The 22,566-nt window shown below is 35.7% G+C and overlaps 1 protein-coding gene across 1 annotated transcript in view; it reads left to right on the forward strand.

Moving 5' to 3' along the window:
- The window catches only part of LOC125672788 (uncharacterized), a 116,082-nt gene that overhangs the window by 46,764 nt on the left and 46,752 nt on the right, over window positions 1–22,566 (forward strand). Inside the window, exons 14-17 of the mRNA XM_056147524.1 lie at window positions 2,505–2,601; window positions 7,641–7,681; window positions 19,333–19,492; window positions 22,441–22,538. Coding sequence (XP_056003499.1) covers window positions 2,505–2,601; window positions 7,641–7,681; window positions 19,333–19,492; window positions 22,441–22,538 — 396 coding nt within the window. The remainder of the gene's footprint in view (window positions 1–2,504; window positions 2,602–7,640; window positions 7,682–19,332; window positions 19,493–22,440; window positions 22,539–22,566) is intronic.

Consider the following 22,566-nt stretch of genomic DNA (forward strand, 5'->3'; position numbering starts at 1 on the left):
CATCAAGTTTACAATTTTGGTAAAGTTATCAAGAAGTTAAAAATATTCCATTCTTAATGGACGACGACGGACGTACATCAATTGCAGTAGGTCACTTGAGTTTACTCAGGTGACCTAAAAATATGTATTTCTATTGATTAAAATAATGATAACTAGTACTTATTGTAACGTGGACCGTTATTGATGTTCTCCAAACAATTTTGGAACCTACCCACACTCAACTTTCCCATTTTGAAAGTGCTGTCATTTGTTTCAGTACCAGTGCTTTTGACCATATCAATCTTTGAAGTGTCTGAATGTATAACTATTTTATAACGTTCAGTCCATTTCATGCTAAAACAAATCAGTTATAGACTACTGAAAATTATGTGCACATGCACGAACGTGCATGCACGTGCTGGTGAGTAATTTGACCATGTTGATACATTACAAGTCTAAATATATGACTACAAGAGAAGTTTCACAACAGTTCGAAGAAAAACGAGAAATGAACAGCAACTCAAACCTACGACGACCAAAATCAATGCACGTGCATACACGCGCACGTGAGTACGACACAGCATTTTTGTTGAATTATATGGATTTAATATCGATTGCTTCATTAATAAGAAAGTTACGGTGTTTTCAAAATCGTTCAATCAGAATTTAGCGCATGTGCGTGCGGGGAAGTGATTTTGACACCATCAATGAATGGAGAGGCTCAAAACATATCTGCAACCTAAATTTCAAAACTATTTGTTGCAATCTAAAAATGTTAGAGACCACTACTTAAATTTAGACATAAAAAATTACAATGCATGCGCATTCACGTGCACACGATTTTGATTATGGAATATTTGTTGACACCATTCAATAGGCATACATATCATAGATCTACAGGGTAAATTTGAATTCATTTGAGTCTTTAATTCAAAAGTTATGGCCATTTTAGTACCCGAAAAATGAAAGAAAAGTTATACACCCGCATACACGCACAGGTGAGTATGACTGAGCATCAATGTTGATGTCATTCAATAGCCATTTGATAGATATACTTACCGTATAAATTTCATATTGTTTTCATTGTTTATAAGAAAGTTATGGCGATTTGAAAATCGTCCAATCAGAATTTAGCACACGTGCATACACGTGCCAGAAAGTAATTTTGACTGTATATATTTCTTATGAATCTCAAGATACATATACAACCTAAGTTTCAACAGATTTTGACAAAAAACAAAAAAAGTTATGGTCATTGAAAGAATTTAACCTTCAAAAGACAATGCACGTACGTTCGCATGCGCGTTGGCAATTTATGAAAGTGATAGACGTTTTTGTATTATCCAATGAAATTAAAGCACAGTGCATGCGCGTGAAAAATTCCATGTCAAACAATTAAGGGTCTCAAGTTATACTTACCATATAAATATCAAACGATTTCAGTGAAAAATTCAACAACAACAAAAATCCAATGCACATGCATACATTTTTAGACAAAATGACATTCGTTCCGCACATCTACATAGGCTATTCTATCATTCTAAAAAGGTTTCGTCTTGATCCCTTGAGTAGTTTCTGAGAATACTCCGTTTGGGGAACAATATAATAATAATAATGGTTGGTTTACAAAATGTCTCGACGTGGTCATTTTGCGAACTCATTCATGGCATGCGACTGTATTTGTCACGAGCAAAGAATTCAAGAAGTACTTTTCTGTTATTTGTTTGTTATTTACTTATATTCAGATACGGCATCTTCGCGAGCCAAGGGTTTACGATCCATTCCGCTTCTTTACAACCCTTGGCTGCGATAGCACTATTTTCGTAGTTTTGAGTGGCGTCCTCTAGTGGATGGAGAAAACAAACTATGTTTGGATTACATCATGTTCAACCGATGAAAATGCTTTTTTCAACTACACTTTATGTGTTGTTAAAATAAAAATGGCTGCGCCCAGTGAGTTATTAGATGTTATATGCAAAGCCTCATGGCACGGTTTACACACCGCCATGCTGTATGGAGACTCTATGAAAATCTTAATAAATGGGATTGTTTTGAATACAATGACTAATTGTTTTGGACATTTCATCGTCTTGCACGTGGTAAAACGTAACACGCTATCTGATTAGAAGCAGAGGACTTCGCCTGCATCCAATCATGTAGTGGACATTGTTGACATGAAAATTGTGTTAACGGAGCCAAGGGTTGTAGGGAAGCGAGGGGGGGGGGGGTCGTCATAAACAATTGGCTAGCGAAAATGCATGCAGATACGGATGTCATAAGCTTTATATGAAGTTTGAGTGGCGGATTTAAGACTTCAAGTATTAGCAAAAACACTCGGCCATCTTAGGTATCGAATCGGCAATTTTCCTCTCTATATGCTAGTATTACCTTACAAATTTGTGGTGAAAAAGGGGCTGGTGGTAGACACGAGCCTTCTTTAAATCCGCTACTGAATTGTACCACAGTTTGACTTATATCAAAACGTTTTGAGTATAATCCCTAATTAAAATCCATGTTGATTTCAGGATCGGTTACGCAGAGGACAGTTAACTGATTTTAAAAGTCACAACGACCAGAAGTCCTTCTTTTATTATCCTTCTCATCTTCCTGCTTATGGAAAAGGTATGAATGCAGATATAAAGAATCGTCTTATCTTCAAAGTAAGGGCGTTTGGTATCACTATGTGGGTATACTTGAGTGTCAGATCATTGTCGCTTTACACACATATTTATTCAAGGGATATTTACTTCTTAAAGCACCTGATACTACTACCTCTGGTAACTCTAGGGGTACGTGTTTGCCCAACTCTTAATTTTGTATTGCTTATATGAGTTATGAGATTGATCATTGTTCGGTATTTGTTCATTGTTAAATCTTTTGGGATTGGGATACGAAAAAAAAAAAGAACCCAGTTAGAAGAGGTGGTCATGAGACATATTCTTCCAAAGGTATAGACAATTACAATTCAAACACGACCACACATGACACCTGGGATGAACGACATCCAATAGTGCAACATTTCAATTATTCGTGAAAAACAATCTTCGCATTTGATCACATTTTAATTTTCAAATCAATTATAACATGGACATCAGACTCTCGACAATACCGTGCAACACTGCCAGTGTATAGGAGTATAGTGATCAGTGATAATCGTGTGATCTGTCCATGGGAATATATGTGTAAGGTTTCCGACAGCAACAAGCATGACAGTGTGACAAGTGGTAAAGTACACGATATATTTATACTTAATTATTGCCAATAAACTCCGAAACGCTTGTTCATGAGTTACTACTTGCACCCTTAATATTGCTTCATATGTGAGGTGAAGTCCGTTAGCTATAACAGAATCTTGCTTGATTAGTTACTACAATAAAGTAGGTACAGTTTCTAATGTCATCTGGTCCAAAATATCGATGATTTCACTTGGAGCTCAAACCCTGGCATTCAAATAAGGAATAGATTAGTAAACCCAAAATTCGCTCAGTTTGATCAGCATGCCGACAGCTTTAAGTTGGCATAAAATTGCATAAATGCCATTTTCAATGAAAATATCCACAAATTCAGGTGGTTTTCCTTTCAGAAAGCATACAACGCATGCGTCGAGCAATTTCATATTCAAGCATGATTTTCATGTTAAAATAATACACAAAATGTATCATTTTCATTTTGCTCGACAAATGCGCACATCTTTTCCTGAGCAATAATCTGTATGACATTGACAGTTTTCAGGCTTCTTTTGAGAAAAAAGCGGGAAATGTCTTATTCATGATGTCATAATGCTATTCATTTAGGAATATCATTCTGATTTTGTTGACATAGTATACCTGGCCTATATTTTACTTTCCTAAAGCGCTGATTTAGGTTAATTCCAGACACATTTTAAAGAGAGAAATTGTTGGGGCATTTTTATGTATACAATCGTACCTTGTTCTTTAATAAAAAGCTACTTTCGCGTTTGATAAACTACCTCGAAATAGTAAAAGTGAAAGTACAGTGGCGGTGACGCTTTGGCGAATCTAAGCCAGTATGACAACGTAAGATAATGCAATATTGGGTAAATCCATTGTTTATTGATGCTTCAGTTTGATCTTACAGAAGAAAAATAAGTTTTGATAATTTTTGATTTAATAAGATATGCCTGTTTGTTTCTTCAATCCATGATTTTAGTCTTGAATCAGCTTTATGGAAATTTCCAGAACGAAGCTCCAAGTCCTATAGACTCTGGTCGAACAAGCAATCGCACATTCTCGGGCAAGTCGAAAAATTGTGATTGGTTTAAAACATGATCAGCATAAAATTATGTAGGTGTTCAGTGTTAGTTAAACTTATAATACTTTTGTCTAGGCCCATATTAATCATTTCATGAAGAACTTCAACGAAGGATACCCCCCCCCCCCCTTCCGAGACCAACGATCGAACACATGGATAATTTTTAAAATACGATATTTATCTGATATTTTCGATGTTTTGAATTTTATCCCGTGATTATTTGGAATTCACTTACGTGTTTTGTTTTGTTTTTGTAATAATTTATAAACAGTTACTAATATGTACAATCACATGGAGAAACACACAAAAACTTTTTATTTTGTATTCTGGTTGATCATGTTTTGTGATGACACAGATCATGAAAGTAAGTGATAAGTCGAAAACTGTCCAATGCATCAGATATCAAATGGTCCGGGATCACTCTGGGAAGTTTGCGCCTTACAAGTTAAAACAATTTACCGGAATTAGGTTGTACATGTACACTACCTGACGATTTCCAAAAAATGCCATTGTTTACAATATAGCATTTTTCTGTTTGTCATTCATATAGTGCATTATGTTTTATTTGATAATTGTGTTTGACGTGAAGAAATGACGTGTGTTCATAATTTTGCCCTCAAAGTGTACAAAAAGCTAACATTATAAACACGATCTCAATAAGTTGATTTTGTCTTTGGTCAAGTATTCGACATGACGGATCAGGGCAGATCCAGGAATTGTGATGGGGGACTTTATGAGGCAGGGTCTCTAGGGGCCGCCTTGTGGCCCCAAAACGAAGCCCGAGGGGAGGGGGGCAAAGAGCGAATACCCCGGAAAATCCTGGATTTTACAGATTTCATAGGACTTGAAATATCTCCTATATAGTTATCTTTACTATTTTTTGTCATTTAACAAGGTAAAATTAATAAAATGACGCAAATTTTAAGGTAGCTCATTACACCAAAATTGTATATAATGGCTCGTTAAAACACCTCTTATGAAGTATGATTTCACCATCGAAAGAGTGATACAAGCTCTCAATTATTTTATATCATTTTGGGGGGATTTTCCCCATGTAATGAGTAGTGTAATGAGCTACCTGTTTGGAAAGAAATGCAAGATCTCCCTATAAAAGTAATTCAATAAATCAAAAGATTCATTTATTTCTCCGAGAGTAGAAGAAATCATTGCTTCTTTTATCGGTTATTTTTATCTCAACAAGAAACCACGATTTACCATGAATTTGAAAATTTTAAGGGGGGGGGTGGTGTTCCCTCTTACAATTGCTTTCGTAAATTCACAGAGACCATTTATGTTACGTAAGGGACATTTAATTTGGAGCTCCAAGTGACTTCCTAATAATCAAGTTTTATTTACTGTATATGATGTCAATAAATATAATAGAACTAATGCACGCAATTTATTCATAAATTGTTCTCAATACCGTGAGGATCCGGGTTAGAGTAGGTCCTCAGTACCCCTTGCTTGTCGAAATAGGCTACTAAATGGGGCGGTCCTTCGGATGAGACCACAAAAACTGAGGTCCCGTGCCACAGCAGGTGTGGCACGATAAAGATCCCTCCATGCTCGGCCGTAAGCCTCGAGCATAGGCCTGAATTTTGTAGCCCTCCACCGGCAATGGTGACGTCTCTATATGAGTGAAATATTCACGAGGGGGACGTTGAACAATATTCAATCCATCAATCATAAATTGTTCTTAAAGTCATGTGAATTAAAGATATCTTTCATTCCATACATTTGTGCAACAACTCAAACACGCATTTAAAAAGTCCTTCCTTTATGCAATATTATTTGTGATTTCCCGCGCTTTCGCAGGGTTCCATTTTGTAGCTATCTATCTAATCCATATATCTCAATCTCTTTCTATCTATCTATCCAAACCTGATCTCACCGACAGTGATTAGTTATATAAAATAAGAATTTGATGTGTATATGTACAGTTCCACATTCGTAAATCACAAGGACTTTTGGATATTAGACGTAAATAAAGTGATTATAAAGTGCTTTATCTTAAGCACCTTTATCGGGACGTTATGAGACTCTTTGCGAGGAGGAAATAAATTCATGACGTCATAGTTGAACTTCAACAAAAAAAAAACAACAACCCCCAAACAAAACAGTGGAGCGTCGGTATTGATGAGAAGAACAACATATTGTAAAGTTATATGTATATTTCTTTGAATAAATTCCAAGTTAAAGCTGTATGACCCGATGTTCATGTATTATTTTTGTACATAATTACTTTAAAGCAGATTAATTACTTTATAAAGTTATTAACTTTCCCTTAATTACATGCTTGGAAATATCTGCATTTAAAAGAAAACATTGCGAATATTATTTAGAAAGTAAATATAGTGGGTACATATATAAATCTTCCCATAATAGACGTTAATAAATAGACCCTCGCGCGTCAGGGGAATCCCAACATGATATGGTAACTCATACGCAACTGTCTAGTTTTGAGGCTGAAAGAGCGTAAAACAACGAATTACTGAGAGGTATTTGATATTTTTATTTATAATAAACTTATGGTAAGGTACTGTTAGTGTTATAACAAATTACACAGCTTTACACAGATAAGGCCACCGATGATCTGAAAATTTGAACTGGTCACATGACTGTCACTTGAAATGGCAGAGTGACGCGGTTATTTGTAAACATCGATTTAAAATCAAATTATTTGGGTTAAAACAAGTGAAATGATTTATGATATGTCGTACAGCCTCATAACTACATACGTGCGATGATTTAATAGCGTTTTTACGAGATGGAAAAAATATTGCAATTCGGACCATACAGCTTTAATGTTACAGGTAGTTTTATTTCTTTTTCTTTTTAAATTAAAACTAAATACACTCTCGTGCGACTTGTTCAAAAAACTATTTATGACATAATTTGAGTATTACTAAATTTTTGAAACTTCCTAAACCTCTAGAATCTGGATTATTCGTTTTATTGGCAAATGCATTGCGGTTCAACTGTGAAACGAAGCAGAGTGCACAAACTCTATTACACTGTCATTACATACCCTCCTTATAGGAAATACCAGAGGTGGGATCCAGTGCCGGGAAGAAGGACGCATCCTTGCGATGTCGATCTTCAGTATGAAAGGCAAAGATAACGAACAGTGATCAATATCATAACTCCTATAAGCAATACAAAACACGATATATTTTCACATTAAATTATCATTAAAATGCAGTGAAATCGTTGTATGTTTTGGAAGAGGGTATCCCTTTCTTGTTTTGATTTGTCGTTTAAAACCACCCCGTGTATTTCAAAATATTGCACATCACCCACTAGGAATGTGTATAGAACATGTATGCATAAATCAACATTTATTCTGGTAATACGTGAAATAATGCAGTTCCATGTGTTTGCATTTTCAGATATCCAGGGACATGTGAAAGTGAAAGATGAAACCAACAATGTTTGTATTATTAACACACACACACACACACACACACACACACACACATATATATATATATATATATATATATATATATTGCAACATCAATTATGGATACATGTAGTATGGTGCAATATTTGTACAACTTCGGGTCATCTGAGTAAACTCGGGTGATCTACTGCAATTAGTCAGAGGCTACCACTGCGCATCCTCTGCCGTGCGTTAACGTTTGAACATTTTTACCTTTCTAATTATCTTTGGAATTCTTTTCAAATTTGGCATGAAACCTATTTTTTTAAACAGAAGGACATAAACATAAACTGTATATTTCAGGACCCCTGGACTTTTGATGATCTAAACTCTTAATTTCTGTAAGAACTACTAATGCATGTATAGTGTAAATTCCATAATCCCTAACCCGTCGCGTTCGCTTTGTAACCGGGAGGCCGTGAGTTCGAGTCCCACCAGTTCCATGACCGTTTCAAATCTGAGACGTTAAAATAGGTACCCATTGTTCTTGTGCCAAACGCTCGGCATTTAAAAATGAGAATCACGGATCCGAGTTAAAATAGGTCCTCCGTATCCCCTTGCTTGTCGTAAGAGGCGACTAAATTGGGCGGTCCTTCGGATGAGACCGCAAAACCCGAGGTCCCGCGTCACAGCAGGTGTGGCACGATAAAGATCCCTCCATGCTCAATCACCACAAGTACCGAGCGTTGGCCTAAATTCTGCAGATCTTCACCGGCAATGGTGACGTCTCCATATGGGTGAAATATTCTTGAGGGACTTTAAACAATATTCAATCAATCAATGACATTATAACAATTTAACTTAGTGACTAACAAGATATCCTAAGCCCATCGTATGTGTGTTTCAATATCACATTATTACCTACATATGGTGTATATACCTCACCTCATTCGGAACGCGGGGGTATGTTCTGTGTATGATTAATTTTTGAATCAAGACATATTACCGACAAACAAGTTGATAGTACATGGGTTTCAGCAGTCTCGTGTCGGTATCCCCACGGCTTAATATCTAAATATACAAATATTAGAAATTATTATCCCCTCGCGCAACTACAATGTAGTTGAGGAGTGGATATAGCATCGCTACTGTGCGTGTGTGTGTGTCCATTACAGCTTGTGGGCAAGATTTAAAGAGAACCTTTGCACTAACGATTCTCAGCCTTCGCATACATATGTGGCATTGTAAAAAGACGAACCCTATTCATTTTCAAGTTAATCGGTGAAATATTTCTTCAAATATCGCGTCTTTACTACCTAAAAATCGTGAAATTTTATGTACGAGTTGACAATACTCACTTCCGGTTAATTCAAACTGGTACCCTGTCAAGTTACGATTCTGGTCGCTTCGGTTGCACCAATTAACAGGGAACCAGTTTAAAGAAAACGAGACAACTTACGTCTGCTGCAGGTAAGTTTGTATTTGTGCATTGTCATATTAGGCCTAGTGCACGTTGGCGTGCGCAAAGACAGTCTGTAGGAATTAAAAGCGCTATCTCTGACACTGAGTAATTAAAATAAATTGATGAACGTCGAGGTTTCATTACCAGATTACCCCACGTGTTTACAATACAGAATTAATTCAGATTACCACACGTGTCTGTTTACAGAATTAATTCTGAATTAATTCTTGAGGCGTACACAGTTCTTGAAAGCTATAAAGATATTTCACAAGCTTCGTCGACCTGTCAACACCGGTATATTGTCTTTTTACATAACGAAAAAACATTGGCTCCGTGGGAATTTTCTGAGTTCATGCATTCTGCATACAACAACTGTGAGGTATATTCAGGAAAGCAAATTACTGCAATTTAGTGCATACGTGATATGTTTCTGCTAGGAATAAGGGAAACTGCCCAATCACGTATGTATATACCCCCCCCCCCCCCCCCAAGATAATATGCACCTTGATAGGTTTATTAAAAATGCCATATTAATTATCCCCACCCACCACCACCACCTAATGATGTTAGAGGTATCTGAATTTTTATCAATAATAAATAGCTATATATATTTAACAAAAACCTATATATGAATATATAAAATGGGAAGAATAAGGGAAATTGCACAATCACATATCCCCCCCCCCCCCCTAAATGATATGTACCTTGATAGGTTTATTAAAAATACCATGTTAATTATGCCTCCCACCACCACCACCACCACCAAATGATGTTAGAGGTATCTAAATTTTAATCAATAATAAATAGCTATACAGTATAGTCTGTCTAAACCGGCTGTGTGTGGTTCCAAAGAAATTGGCCGGTTTACACAGAGTACGGAGTGCAGAATGTTGAAAAGTATGAAAGTTGCTTCCCTTGTATTCGCTGTCTATTATGCATACATGTGTAATGATTACTAACGTTTTATTATATCACAAAATAATTCAAAATGTGAAACTATAAATGTCGGTGTTTCATCGTCGTGTTCTTTTGAAAAAGTTTCAATTTCTATAAAACGGTATAAAAATCTGGGAATTATTATATATATATATATATATATATATAAAGCACTAAATAATCACAACTAGGTACTGAAAATTTTCGCCCCAGCCCGGGGTCGAACCAGCGACGTACGGCACCCACCGCCTAGCAAGATTGTCAAACCAGTGCGTAAGTCCACTCGGCCACAACGACTTCCCTGGAAAGGAAGCTTTGTTATGTTCCTAAAGCGCTACTTATACACACTGATGCAATCCCACACAGTCGCTGTGTCATTCAGTGTTTAAGATATTTTATAAGGAGAGTGGATCTCTCGATGCAATTGTATAGAATATTTAATATAAAGCACAAACAAACAATTATAACACCCAACCTTACGTTTACCCCTAGGATCTAAACGATACATGTGAAAATCAATTAATTAATATATAAAGCACTAAATAATCACAACTAGGTACTGAAAATTTTCGCCCCAGCCCGGGGTCGAACCAGCGACGTACGGCACCCACCGCCTAGGTATATATATATATATATATATATATATATTATATATATCAATATATTGGCCTCATTCCTCATTTATGCCTTGATAATGCATGCATATGTTCATTTATGCCTTGATATGTTCATGATATTTCCTGCCGCGAGGGGATGCTCCACTTAGCGGTGCCCTTGTTCTTGTTCATGTCCACGGGCAGAATATAAAGGTATACACATTCAAATGACCACATCAATTGAAGTTATTTAAATAGTTTTAATTTATAAGTAATTCCACTCTGAATGTCTGTAAAGAAAAGACTAGTCGTATTTTTCGCGGCCGCGCGTCACAATTTTTCAGAAAAAATTGTATCGCTTATTTTTATTCATATGTTTCGGGCTCGATATTTCATTAGAGGTCGCACGTGGTGGGATTAAAATGGGAGTAGTTTAATATATACACAGACACATTTGGGCGTGGATCATGCAACACAGCACCCCTAACCTTTTTGGATCTGGGATCTATATAATTTGTTTTGGTTTTTTTACCTTTGAACTTTAAAGATTATATAAAAATGTATTTATTCGTCTCTGTTACGTAATAGTAAAATGAAGTTTTCAGCATAATTCACCGATAATGATATTTGAAATTTTATCACCCCCTTCAGAAAATAGCAGTTAGGGTCTTAATTGCACTGTTTTGGTTTAATATGACATTAACAAAAGAATTAAGTTGTATATATATGAGATATTTCGTGTTTCATACCAATTGTTAGGCCGTTTTTGGCACACTGATTTTGACTACGGATAACTCTGTTTACTAGATCAGGATATAGGGCTCACGGCGGGTGTGACCGGTCGACAGGGGATGCTTACTCGACTTAGGCACCTGACCCCACCTCTGTTGTGTCCAGGGGTCCGTGTTTGCCCGACTATCTATTTTGTACTGCTAAAAAGATTATGATATTGATCACTGTTCGTTTTCTTCGCCTTTCCTTAATAATTTATGAATTAATTAGATTGCAATTCATACATTTGACCGCAAATTAGCATAACACACTGGGGAGAGACTCTTTATTTATTTAGCAGATAAATATTTATGCCCCCTTCAAATAAGACGGGCATATTGCTTTGCACCTGTCGGTCGGTATGTCGGTAGACCACATGTCCGCTCAATATTTTGAGAATCTTTTACTTCATCGTAATGGTATTTCTTATGTGGGTTGGTTATGAGCAGAAGAGGACCCCTATTGATTTTCGGGTCAAAGGGTCAATCTACTCTGGACATAGGAATATACTGTCCGCTCAGTATCTTGAGAAACATTTCCTTGACAGACATTAAACTTCGTACACTGATACATTGTGAAGAGTAGATGGCATCTATTAACTTTGATGTCACATGGTTAAAGATCAAAGGTTAAATCGGACATAGGAATATACTGACCGCTCAATGTTTAGATAATCCTTTACTTGACAGACATCAAACTTGTTACACTGATACATCTTCAGGAGAAGATGACCCCTATTGATTTTGAGGTCACATGGTCAAGGGTCAAACTGGACATAAGAATGAACTGTACGCTCAATATCTTGAGAACTGTTTGCTTTACAGACATCAAACTTGGTACACTAGTGCCCTATTGATTTAGAGGTAACATGGTCAAAGGTTAAGGGTCAAACTGGATATAGTAAAATACTGTTTTCACAATATCTTGAGAATCCCTTTGCTTGACATACATCAAATTTAGTACACTGGTATATCTTACAGAATAGATGACCCCCTATTGATTTTGAGGTGACATGGTCAAATGTCGAGGGTCAAACTGGACATAGTAATGTACCGTCCATTCAATATTATGAGAACCCTTTGCTTGACAGACATTAAACTTGATATACTGGTACATCATACGGAGTAGATTACCATTAAAACAATTTGGGTTCATATGGCCAAAGGGCAAGGGTTAAACTGGGCATAGTATTATATCATCCCCTATATTTAAAGATCGTTAGCTTGATCGACACCAAAGTTGGTACACTGGTACAGCATAAGGAATAGTTTTAGGTCACATGGTATACCCACTCTGGACATAGGAAGATACTGTCTGCTCAATATCTTGAATTGGTTTCGCACTACTATCAATTAAATGGTGCATGTGAATAACCCTTTTCAATTTTGCACGATGGGGATATATGTTTTACAAACCATTTTTATTGTTATAAAAATGGAAACCACTGTGTGATGTATCATCGCACCTACAATTGTGATTTCTCGCAAATATATGAACAGTGTTATATATATATATATATATATATATATATATATATATATATATATATCTGCTTTCAGCATCAGGCAGGCACATCCATAAAATCATACTAAGGCAGACATATATAGTCCATGTATAAACTTCAACATTTTTCATCATGCATTCGATCATTTTGTTTAGCTATCACCCTATTTGTAGTTTTCAATGTAAAACTTATACCGTATTTACGGTACCAATTTTGATGCACCAGAATGAGATGCGCATTTGGACAAATAATGTCTCTTCAGTGATGCTCAACCGAAATGTTTGAAATCCGAAATAACTATGAAGTTTTAGAGCTAAATATAGCCAAAAACAGAGTGCCAAATCAGTTAAAGATAATATACCAAGAATGAAAGATATACAATTTATGATGTCTGCCTAAGTTTTCAGATATTCGTAGTAGCCCTTAGACATACATTGTATATAATTTTATACAATTTCATCGTAAGGTAGACAATATATTTTATATGCGCAGTAGGCCTTGGGCAGACATTGTATATTCATATAAATTTATACAATTCCACCAGAAGGTGGAGAGTATTTTCCAAACCAGCTGAAGACTTGAGAGAGACGGCATTTAAACTACAATTATGCAAAAACTGCATGCGATTGGTTTCCACCACAGATGAAATACCGGTCAATTTTCCAAACATCTATAACCTTTGTGTGGCTACTGTACGATTTAATTATTCAAGTTTGCTATCACTGAAATTCTACCTGACAATGCATATCCATTCAATTTCCACAAAAAGTTGTAGAATATTTGCCTCTGATAAATCTCTTTATCTATACAACCAGCTTTTCTGCAGCAATTTTGACTAATTGATAATCTTTACAGAGTCCAACAAATTATCCATAGCAATATTAATTAACTTTGATCATGTTATTCGCATTCATTTAAATAACCACCATCTGCACTGTACACGAATACTGTTATACAAAATAATTACTATCAAAACAGTACATAAAAGATAATTTAAAAGTTAACTTTAACATGAAATTTATTCATTATATAATTGTTACGTTGTAACAAAAACTGACATGTCATAGAAATCATTTTCAAGTATGGTTGTTGGTCAAATATTAATAAAACATATATGATTTTCATCCATTTCATGAAAAATTACAAAAGACATATCAATCAGAATTTAATGGATTTCATGAAATAAAAGGCCCGCAGGCCTTATTGGGTACATGAGAATTAGTTAAAGGTATCACTAGCCCCAAGGATTATGAAATCGTAAGAAATATTCCTGTTCTGCATTCCTAAATTAAATCCTAACATACAAAACAGAATAAAACCAGATGTGTTCATAAAACTTAAATGCCCCGAAAGTGCCTATAGTCCAGATGATTGATTGTGTATTGTTTAACGTCCCTCTCGAGAATATTTCACTAATATGGAGACGTTATATATACAACATTAAATAATATGAATACTTTGGACCTGTCTACAGTCAAAACCCTGGGGTTGTGTAAATCACCACTTTGGTATATCATTTTCTGCTTCTAATAAGCATGCATTTAGTTATTTACCACATCACAATAAAGACAATAGTTGCTACTATAATCTTGGCCTCATCCTGGAAACTAAACCCTTGTCCAGGAAATCATGAAATTTACAATTTTGGTTAAGGACTATGACATGGAATTTTAAAGGCAGATTTTGAACAGTCATGGACACAATGATTTTGGGATGGTTACATGCATATATCTATACCTCAGGAAGTTCCTAATGTAATTTGAGATGCTAATTCATATTTCTTCTGCAATTTGTTTCAAATCGACAGTATATGATTAATCAAAATGTAAATGATCACAGGTCGACCCTTACAGTATATGACAGTTCATTTTATCATGTTTACAAGGAAGTTCAAAGGCACAAAAAAACCATCGTGACATCGTTTCAAATATTTAAAAACGTTTCTAGTTCAACAGGGATTTAAAGTAGATGAAATACACAAATCAGTGGACCATTAAACCCTTACAACTCTAGTCTAATTAAGCCTACATCTCCACTGGGTTTAGAGTGCATTTTAATGCAACCCATATTTGTACTTCTTTCTAAATCTAGGTAATTTATTATAACAATACTAAATAGTTCATGATATCCATACTATAATAGCAACCACCACCCATTTTTTAATAATTACCCAAAACAATAAAAATCAGGTGTAATTACCAATTTTGAGTATGCTGATTTCAATTCTGGATTCCTTTTACTCCAATTACTTATAGAAAATGAGGTATAGTGTCTTAAACACCCCTACCGTCAGGTTGCCAAAAACGGAAAATGTTTCATTTCGCATCAAAAAGTGACCCAACTTTATTTCTTGAAACATCATTACCCAAAACAATAAAAATCAGGTGTAATGACCAATTTTGAGTATGCTGAATCCAAATCTGAATTCCTTTTAATCCACTTCCTTACAGAAAATGAGGTATAGTGTCTTAAACACCCCTACCGTCAGTTTGTCAACAACGGAAAATGTTCCATTTCACATTAAAAAGTGACCCAAAGTTATTTCTTGAAATAAGGCATACAACATAAAAGGAAAACAAATGATACTAAATTGTTCCATGAACATTCTTAGTTGTTTTGGAAAGAATATATCTCACCTCTGGACTACACAGATACAGGAAAGAAAGAGGTATACGGAGCGGATCAAAGCTCTTAAATTTTATCAAATTGGGTCATGGCCTAATGAATTGATGAACAGGAGCAAACGTAAAATTAATAGGAAAACTGATTTCTTAAACATCAGCAAGTCCTTTCCGAGAACTCCTGGTAGAGCTGTCGGGGTGGGGGGTGGGAGGCTGAGTTGCATCATTATCAGAATTTAGCAAAACACTGGACTCTCTGGCCAGTCTGGGGGCTGAGTTGCATCATAACTGACAGAAGCAGAACTCTCTGGCCAGTCGGGGGGCTGAGTGGTATCAGAATCTGTCTGAGAATGAATGGTTGAAATGTTTATTATTTATTATACCCCCCGCAACAAGTTGTGGGGGGTATACTGGAATCGGGTTGTCCGTCTGTCTGTCTGTCCGTCCGTCCGCCCGTCTGTAGACGCAATGGTTTCCGGGCTCTAAAGCATTATCCTTTCCACCTACCGTCACCATATCATATATATGGACTACCCATGGGATGAAGATGTTCCCTATCGATTTTGGGGTCAAAAGGTCAAAGGTCAAGCGCACTGGACATCGAAGTAGCAATATGGTTTCCGGGCTCTAAAGCGTTATCCTTTCCACGTACAGTCACCATACCATACATATGGACTACCCATGGGATGAAGATGTTCCCTATCGATTTTGGGGTCTAAAGGTCAAGCGCACTGGACATCGAAGTAGCAATATGGTTTCCATTTAAATTCTTTAACGGCTTTTTTCATCGCATGGAGATGCTGTGTTCCTAGATACCTTTTGGATCATAAAACTGAAGTTTATTCTGAAGTTTGCGAAAATAAGAAGTTGACACTCAGAAAAGAGGTAGTTTATACCTATTACCAACACCCTTTGGGAGATTGGGGTAAGCGGGGGTATTCTTAGTGAGCATTGCTCACAGTACCTCTTGTTTATTTTTATTTTTTCAAAATTCGGAAATTTAAAAACGGCAAGATCAGATTTTTTTGTTACACTAATAATTAATGTCCCTTTATTGCGATGACTCTTCAAGTACAACCAATGCTATTTTTTAAAAAAATTAAATGAAATGATAGATAAATAAATAAAATATTTGTCTGTAAGTTACTTTATTTATCTGTAAGTAAGTCACTAATTAAGTGCATGTAACTAGTGGCAGTGCAACTTGCAAGTGAAAATTGTATCATCTGTAGCTTATGACCCCTTTTAAATTTGCCTTGCCTTGTAATTAATATTGTTGAAAATTTGGCAAATAGCATTTTTAAACCCCCAGTCCATACCCCACTTTTAAACGCTAAAACTCCAGCTAATTCAGTGAGGAAGAAAATGTCACTACCATATTTCGAATTTCCTCTAGACTATATCAAATTAAATACCGCACTACTATCAGTCACAGATTGACACTGGTAGGGGTATGGGGACCTGGTCTGTGAGTGTGATGGAAAAGATTCTGATGAAAATAAAGATTCACTTATCATTCAGAAATGTATAAACATCGTATTATTGTATACTTCCGGTACGTTGTGTGTACGTTAATAATGGGAGTTATCTTTCCTTGGATATATAAAACAATCAAATACTATATGAACACGGGCAATTATCGTCCATGTTTGACCTCAGTATAATTTATTCATGCATAAAATTTATTAACATGTCACTTTTTGTTGCGTATTTCACCGTGAAGTCAATGTTTACATATACTCGCTCTGCTTAACCGCTTCAATCTCGAAGGGATTTTTTGGAATGTGCCTAACCACGTGAGATAGGCTAAATATAGCTAATTTAGATCCGAACCATCAACATCGCATCATTCGTAGGCTGTAGGTTTATCCATACTAGCCCGTAAAAAACAGGGTGGAACCTCGTCCCACTTTTCCTGTAGAAATAAGAATAGAACATGACGCGCCACCTAGCGAGCGTGGTTGTTGCTAACTATAATCAATAGATTATTATAGGTCATGTTTTGATTGCATTTTGTATCACTCTAGAATAAATATATAATTTATTATATTATTCACTAAAAACCCATGCATATGCCCAGTGTTAAAATAAATCAGAATGGTAGATTTTAATCATATACTATCTATTTATCAATTATAGGAACTCAATATGCTTACCATTGTAATTTGAAATGTGTCCAACAGAAAAGCCACTTTTGTACAGATCAGTCTTAACCCAAGCGGCACTTTCCTCCTCTAAAACAATCAAAAATGTGTACATGCATTCATTTTGGATGCAGAAAAAAATGTCATAAATTCTTATTACATGATCTGTTTTATTTTATAAATCTCTAAGAGCAATAATTACTCCTACTCCTTGAAGATTAATTGTATATTGTTAATGTCCCTCTCAAGAATTTTTCACTCATATGGAGACATCACCATTGCCAGTAAAGGGCTGCAGTATTTAAAGGCCTATGCTTGGTGCTTATGGCCTTTGAGCATTAACGTGCCACACCTGCTGTGACACGGGGCCTCTGTTTTTGCGGACTTGTCTGAAGGATCGCCCCATTTAGTCAACCAAGGGGTACTGAGGACCTATTCTAACCCGGTTTTCCACAGGAGTTATATGAAAAACATGACAGATGTCATGTAATTGGCACGTTTTGCAAGAGGTACATCAATTTTTATGTCCCAGAATTAAACAATTTTTCCACAGCTTTATCACAAGAAATTATCAAGAACTAAATATTTCAGTAGAAAGTTATAGAAAATCATATGCAGTCACAGGAACCATATAGGCGATTCAATAGGGCATAATGACGACACATTTTCGGGATTCTCTATATCCTAGAAAATCTTTATATCAATGCTAAAACATGGTAAACGACAAATATTGTCCTAGTCGTGTGTCATGGCGTGACGAGACTCGGAGACGGTAGACCCTTCTTTCGCTGCCCACTGAAGAAAACAAACGCGGTTACTCGTACTCGTGGGAGAAATTGTAATAGCCTAAAACCTAACAATATATACTTTGCGAGAAATGTGCCTTTAAATCATTTTTGAAACCAAAATAAGAAAAATTTACTTACACGTGACAACATCTTCGCAGACGCTGGATCCTTTCCGGGTATCTCCGAAGGTTCCCGAAGTTCATTCCCGTAACATGACAGCAAAACAGAACGCAACGAAAAAAATCACGGTGTTGGAAAATTCAAAATCTTTAAATACCATTTCAAAAAATATTAATCTAGATAACCTGACACCTAGTGGTTCAGAATAAGTAAAATATCAAACGAAAGTGAATTATATTTCCGCTTTCGTTTGTGATGCCCATTTGAAAAATGTCACACAAGTCGTAAAACGTATATTGCAAACAATACACGCTAGTTTTTAACAACTCTAGACTTTTTATGAAAAAAATGAAATCTTTTTGCCCGAAATGTAAAGTTTAGATTCTAAATTTAAGGAAAAAAAACACATTTTACTCAAACGTTAAGTACATAATTTCATTTTACAAGTAAAAAATTGGGTAGACTTAAAAACGTCTGCCTAATTTATACGTCTGCCTAACGCTGATCTATAAATATTTTGCGTCTGACGAAGTCTTAATATATATATATATATATATATATATTAAAAAGAATTCAGTATTTTATACAGTAAATACAATCAATAATAAAAGTCAAGAAACACAAAACTCGTATATACCTGTGTGAAGAGGCATTAAAGCCGAAAGCGCTAACAGAAATGTTATTCGAGTTTTGTGTTTCTTGACTTTTATTATATAAATTATATCTTTAAGTGTAGACTTCTTTTGAAATTTTGCAGACAACAATCACTGTTGAACTGTTGTATAGGACTGCTGTCCCAAGATCCTCGTCAGAAGTAAAACATAGTCTCTATTTGATTTTTGCACACAAACCAGAAGACAACGCTGAGGAACCATCTGGGAAGGATGAAACGTTAAAGGACGTGAAGAAGTTTGCAAGTTCGTATCAACAGAATTGAATATTTATGTCTCCCTTTCAATGGGGAGGCAATCATTTTGTAGTTTTCTTATTATCATCATTATGTCCCCGACACACATATCGGGGACATATTGTTTTTGCTCTGTTTCTTATTATGTCCACGAAAACATAAGTTTTAAGTTTTTTTCCCTCTTATTGCAATGTCACCTCGGTCTTGTTATATGGAGGGTGTCATTATAAAGAGTTTGACCATTTCAGTTCATTGATTTGCAGTTGTTGTCCACATATGACAAGCTGTGTAGTTACATCAAACTTGCTTTAGTTCCTAAAACATCGTTAAATAATTGGACGTCCTTTGTTATTCAAGGTCAGCGGTAAAAGTCGTAGTATCACTTAGAAGAAAAATCCTGTAAGCAGGATACATAGCGAACCGTTGAGGCTAGGACCGTCAAACTTGGTACACATGACAAGTTGGGGATACCTATTGTTTCTCAAGGTCAAGGTTGTAGTATCACTTAGTAGAAAAACATTGTTTTCCAGTTTTTATAAACAGAGTTATCGCATCCAGATTTACTATGTGACATTTAGAATATATGCTTCATATTTATGAATTAAATCTGATAATTGTGTTTTAAGACACAGTTCAAGATCAAACAACATTAAATACACATTCTCTCGAATATTACATCCGTCAAATAATGGAAGTGCCGTAGGTGACATGCGTTTCCTAAATCCCACAGATCCTATAAAAATACGAAATAAGGAAAACGCGGAACGGAATTTAAGAGTTAGCATGATTAATGTAGATAAGATAGCACCAGAATCGGGTTGAAATGATTCATTTTGATTAAAATCAACATTTTGGGAATTGTTTACAAGTGATAAAACAATTTTATCTTAAAATTTTGTATCAGGAATTGATTAAGCGAATTCAGTTAAACGTTTATACAAAACATTACAAAGCGTGGAAAACGTCATTAACGTACATGTACTTGTATTTACACACTGTGTATGTGTGTACCTACAACAGGGAATGTGGTATGTATAAAACAACAGAAATTCATGATCTTATTAAGTCAGCAAGTTAAACATCATTATTTTTAAACTAACAGAGACTTGTGACCACAGCTCTCCAATCCTAAATAGATAGTACTTCTGGCAGTTCCTTTCTGAACTAAATAACTCGTAAATTAACATTTAGGTTAATAATGAGATGTCTGTTGATATCTTACTATGGATCGTCAACTTTACCTTAGTTTTCATTGGTTCTGCTTCAATCTTGCTGCATCTCTTCGGGTTCAACACTAATCTACAGGATATCGGTAAATGTACAAACTTAAAATAAATTCATCCCAGATAAGGCAAACCATTTGTACACACCGGACTCATTAGCCTTAGAATTTGATGTGATACATGAATGTATATTGTACCAGGTGTAGAACTGAAATCAAATTCAGTTATCTTAAACACATCTAGTTCGATTAAAAGCACGTTCGATTTAAAAAGGCTACGTTTGGGGAAAATTGTTCAAAAAATTATTTTATCTTTTACTGTTGTTTTCGGGGGGGGGGGGGGGGGGGGGGGGGGTAGCTTTTATCCCTTGTATAGACTCATAAAATATTTTCTTAAGGTAACAGCCAGAATAAAGTAATAGGATTTCAAAGGAGTTAAATTAATTCTTTTCAGTATGTTAATTTTATTTATTTTTTCTTCATTTGTGAAACAACATATTTATATAGATTTAAGCACCTTTGAGCGTACATCGTGATTGATTGTTTGATGTTTTTTCCGCCACACTCAACATTTTTTCAGTTATCTGGTGGCGCCCAGTTTTTTATTGGTGGAAGAGACAACCCAGATGCGATGTACCTGGGAAGAGACCACCGACCTTCCGAAAGTAAACTGGGAAACTTTCTCACTTACCGGCGCGAGCGGGATTCAAACCCGCGCCGACAGAGGTGAGAGGCCGTGTGATTTTGAACGCTATGCTCGGCCACGGGGGCCCTGCGTACATAATGTAGGATTGATTAATTGAACATTGTTTAACGTCCCTCTCGAGAATATTTCACTCAAATGGAGACGTCACCACTGTCTGTGAGCGTACATAGTGTATGAAAAGGGTGTTATGTGAATATGGTATTATTAATATACTATCACAATCTTAGCGGGGATGACAAAGCCGGGGAAAAGGATGGTACTCACAGGCGCTTGCTTCATATTTTTATTAAAACTTACAATGCAAACTATTAGGCAAGCGCCTGTTAGTATATTCATCCACAAACTCTACCGTTTTAAAATACATTTGCATTAGTATGAGATATTAATAAGACACGATGGATTCTGAGGATGACTTCTGTCTCTCTGTAATTTCTGCCTCCCTTGCTTATAATAAGCCTTTTGAATTTTACGAATGCTGTCCTCATAACGTTCCATAAATTATTTTCCGTTCCGTATTTCGTTCAGCGTTTTAGTAACAGTAGTGAATGAGTGTCAGTAAGCATCACCTGTTGACTGGCCACCCGGAATAATCCTAGTCAAATTCAGTGTGTGAAGAACGGCCTAACAATTGGTATGAAATACGCCACACAATAATCGACCCAATGATATCTTGGATTTAAGGTGAATATATAGAACAGTGATCAATCTCATAACCCATAGACGCAAATTTGCAAATAAGATCATTATAAAGACCATAGTGTTTGCGAAATATTGACTTGAAAAAGGATATTGTCAAAACCCGTGTAACATAAACTTTTTTGTAAGTAGCCGGTATCGATTAAAAAATTTGATCATATGCATAACATGCTCTCGGGTATCGAATCGAATCTACATGTTAAACGATAAAAACAGGACTACATCACATTCATATTTCAACAACCTTAATGGTGATGCCTTTCCCTGCTATTCACTGAGGAATTTCTCATAATTTGTTCATGGTTGATGATTTATTTACGGTGTTATTTAACAGGTAAATCTCGCTTGCCAAGTCAAGTTACAGTAGAAAAGGTAATGTTTTTAGACGAAGAAGTCGTCATCCATAAAGACACAACAAATGTCACGATACAGGTATTGTGTATCTAATTTTTTTCTCGAT

Source organism: Ostrea edulis, chromosome 8 (genome assembly GCF_947568905.1).
Source record: "Ostrea edulis chromosome 8, xbOstEdul1.1, whole genome shotgun sequence".
Taxonomy (NCBI): Eukaryota; Metazoa; Mollusca; class Bivalvia; order Ostreida; family Ostreidae; genus Ostrea; species Ostrea edulis.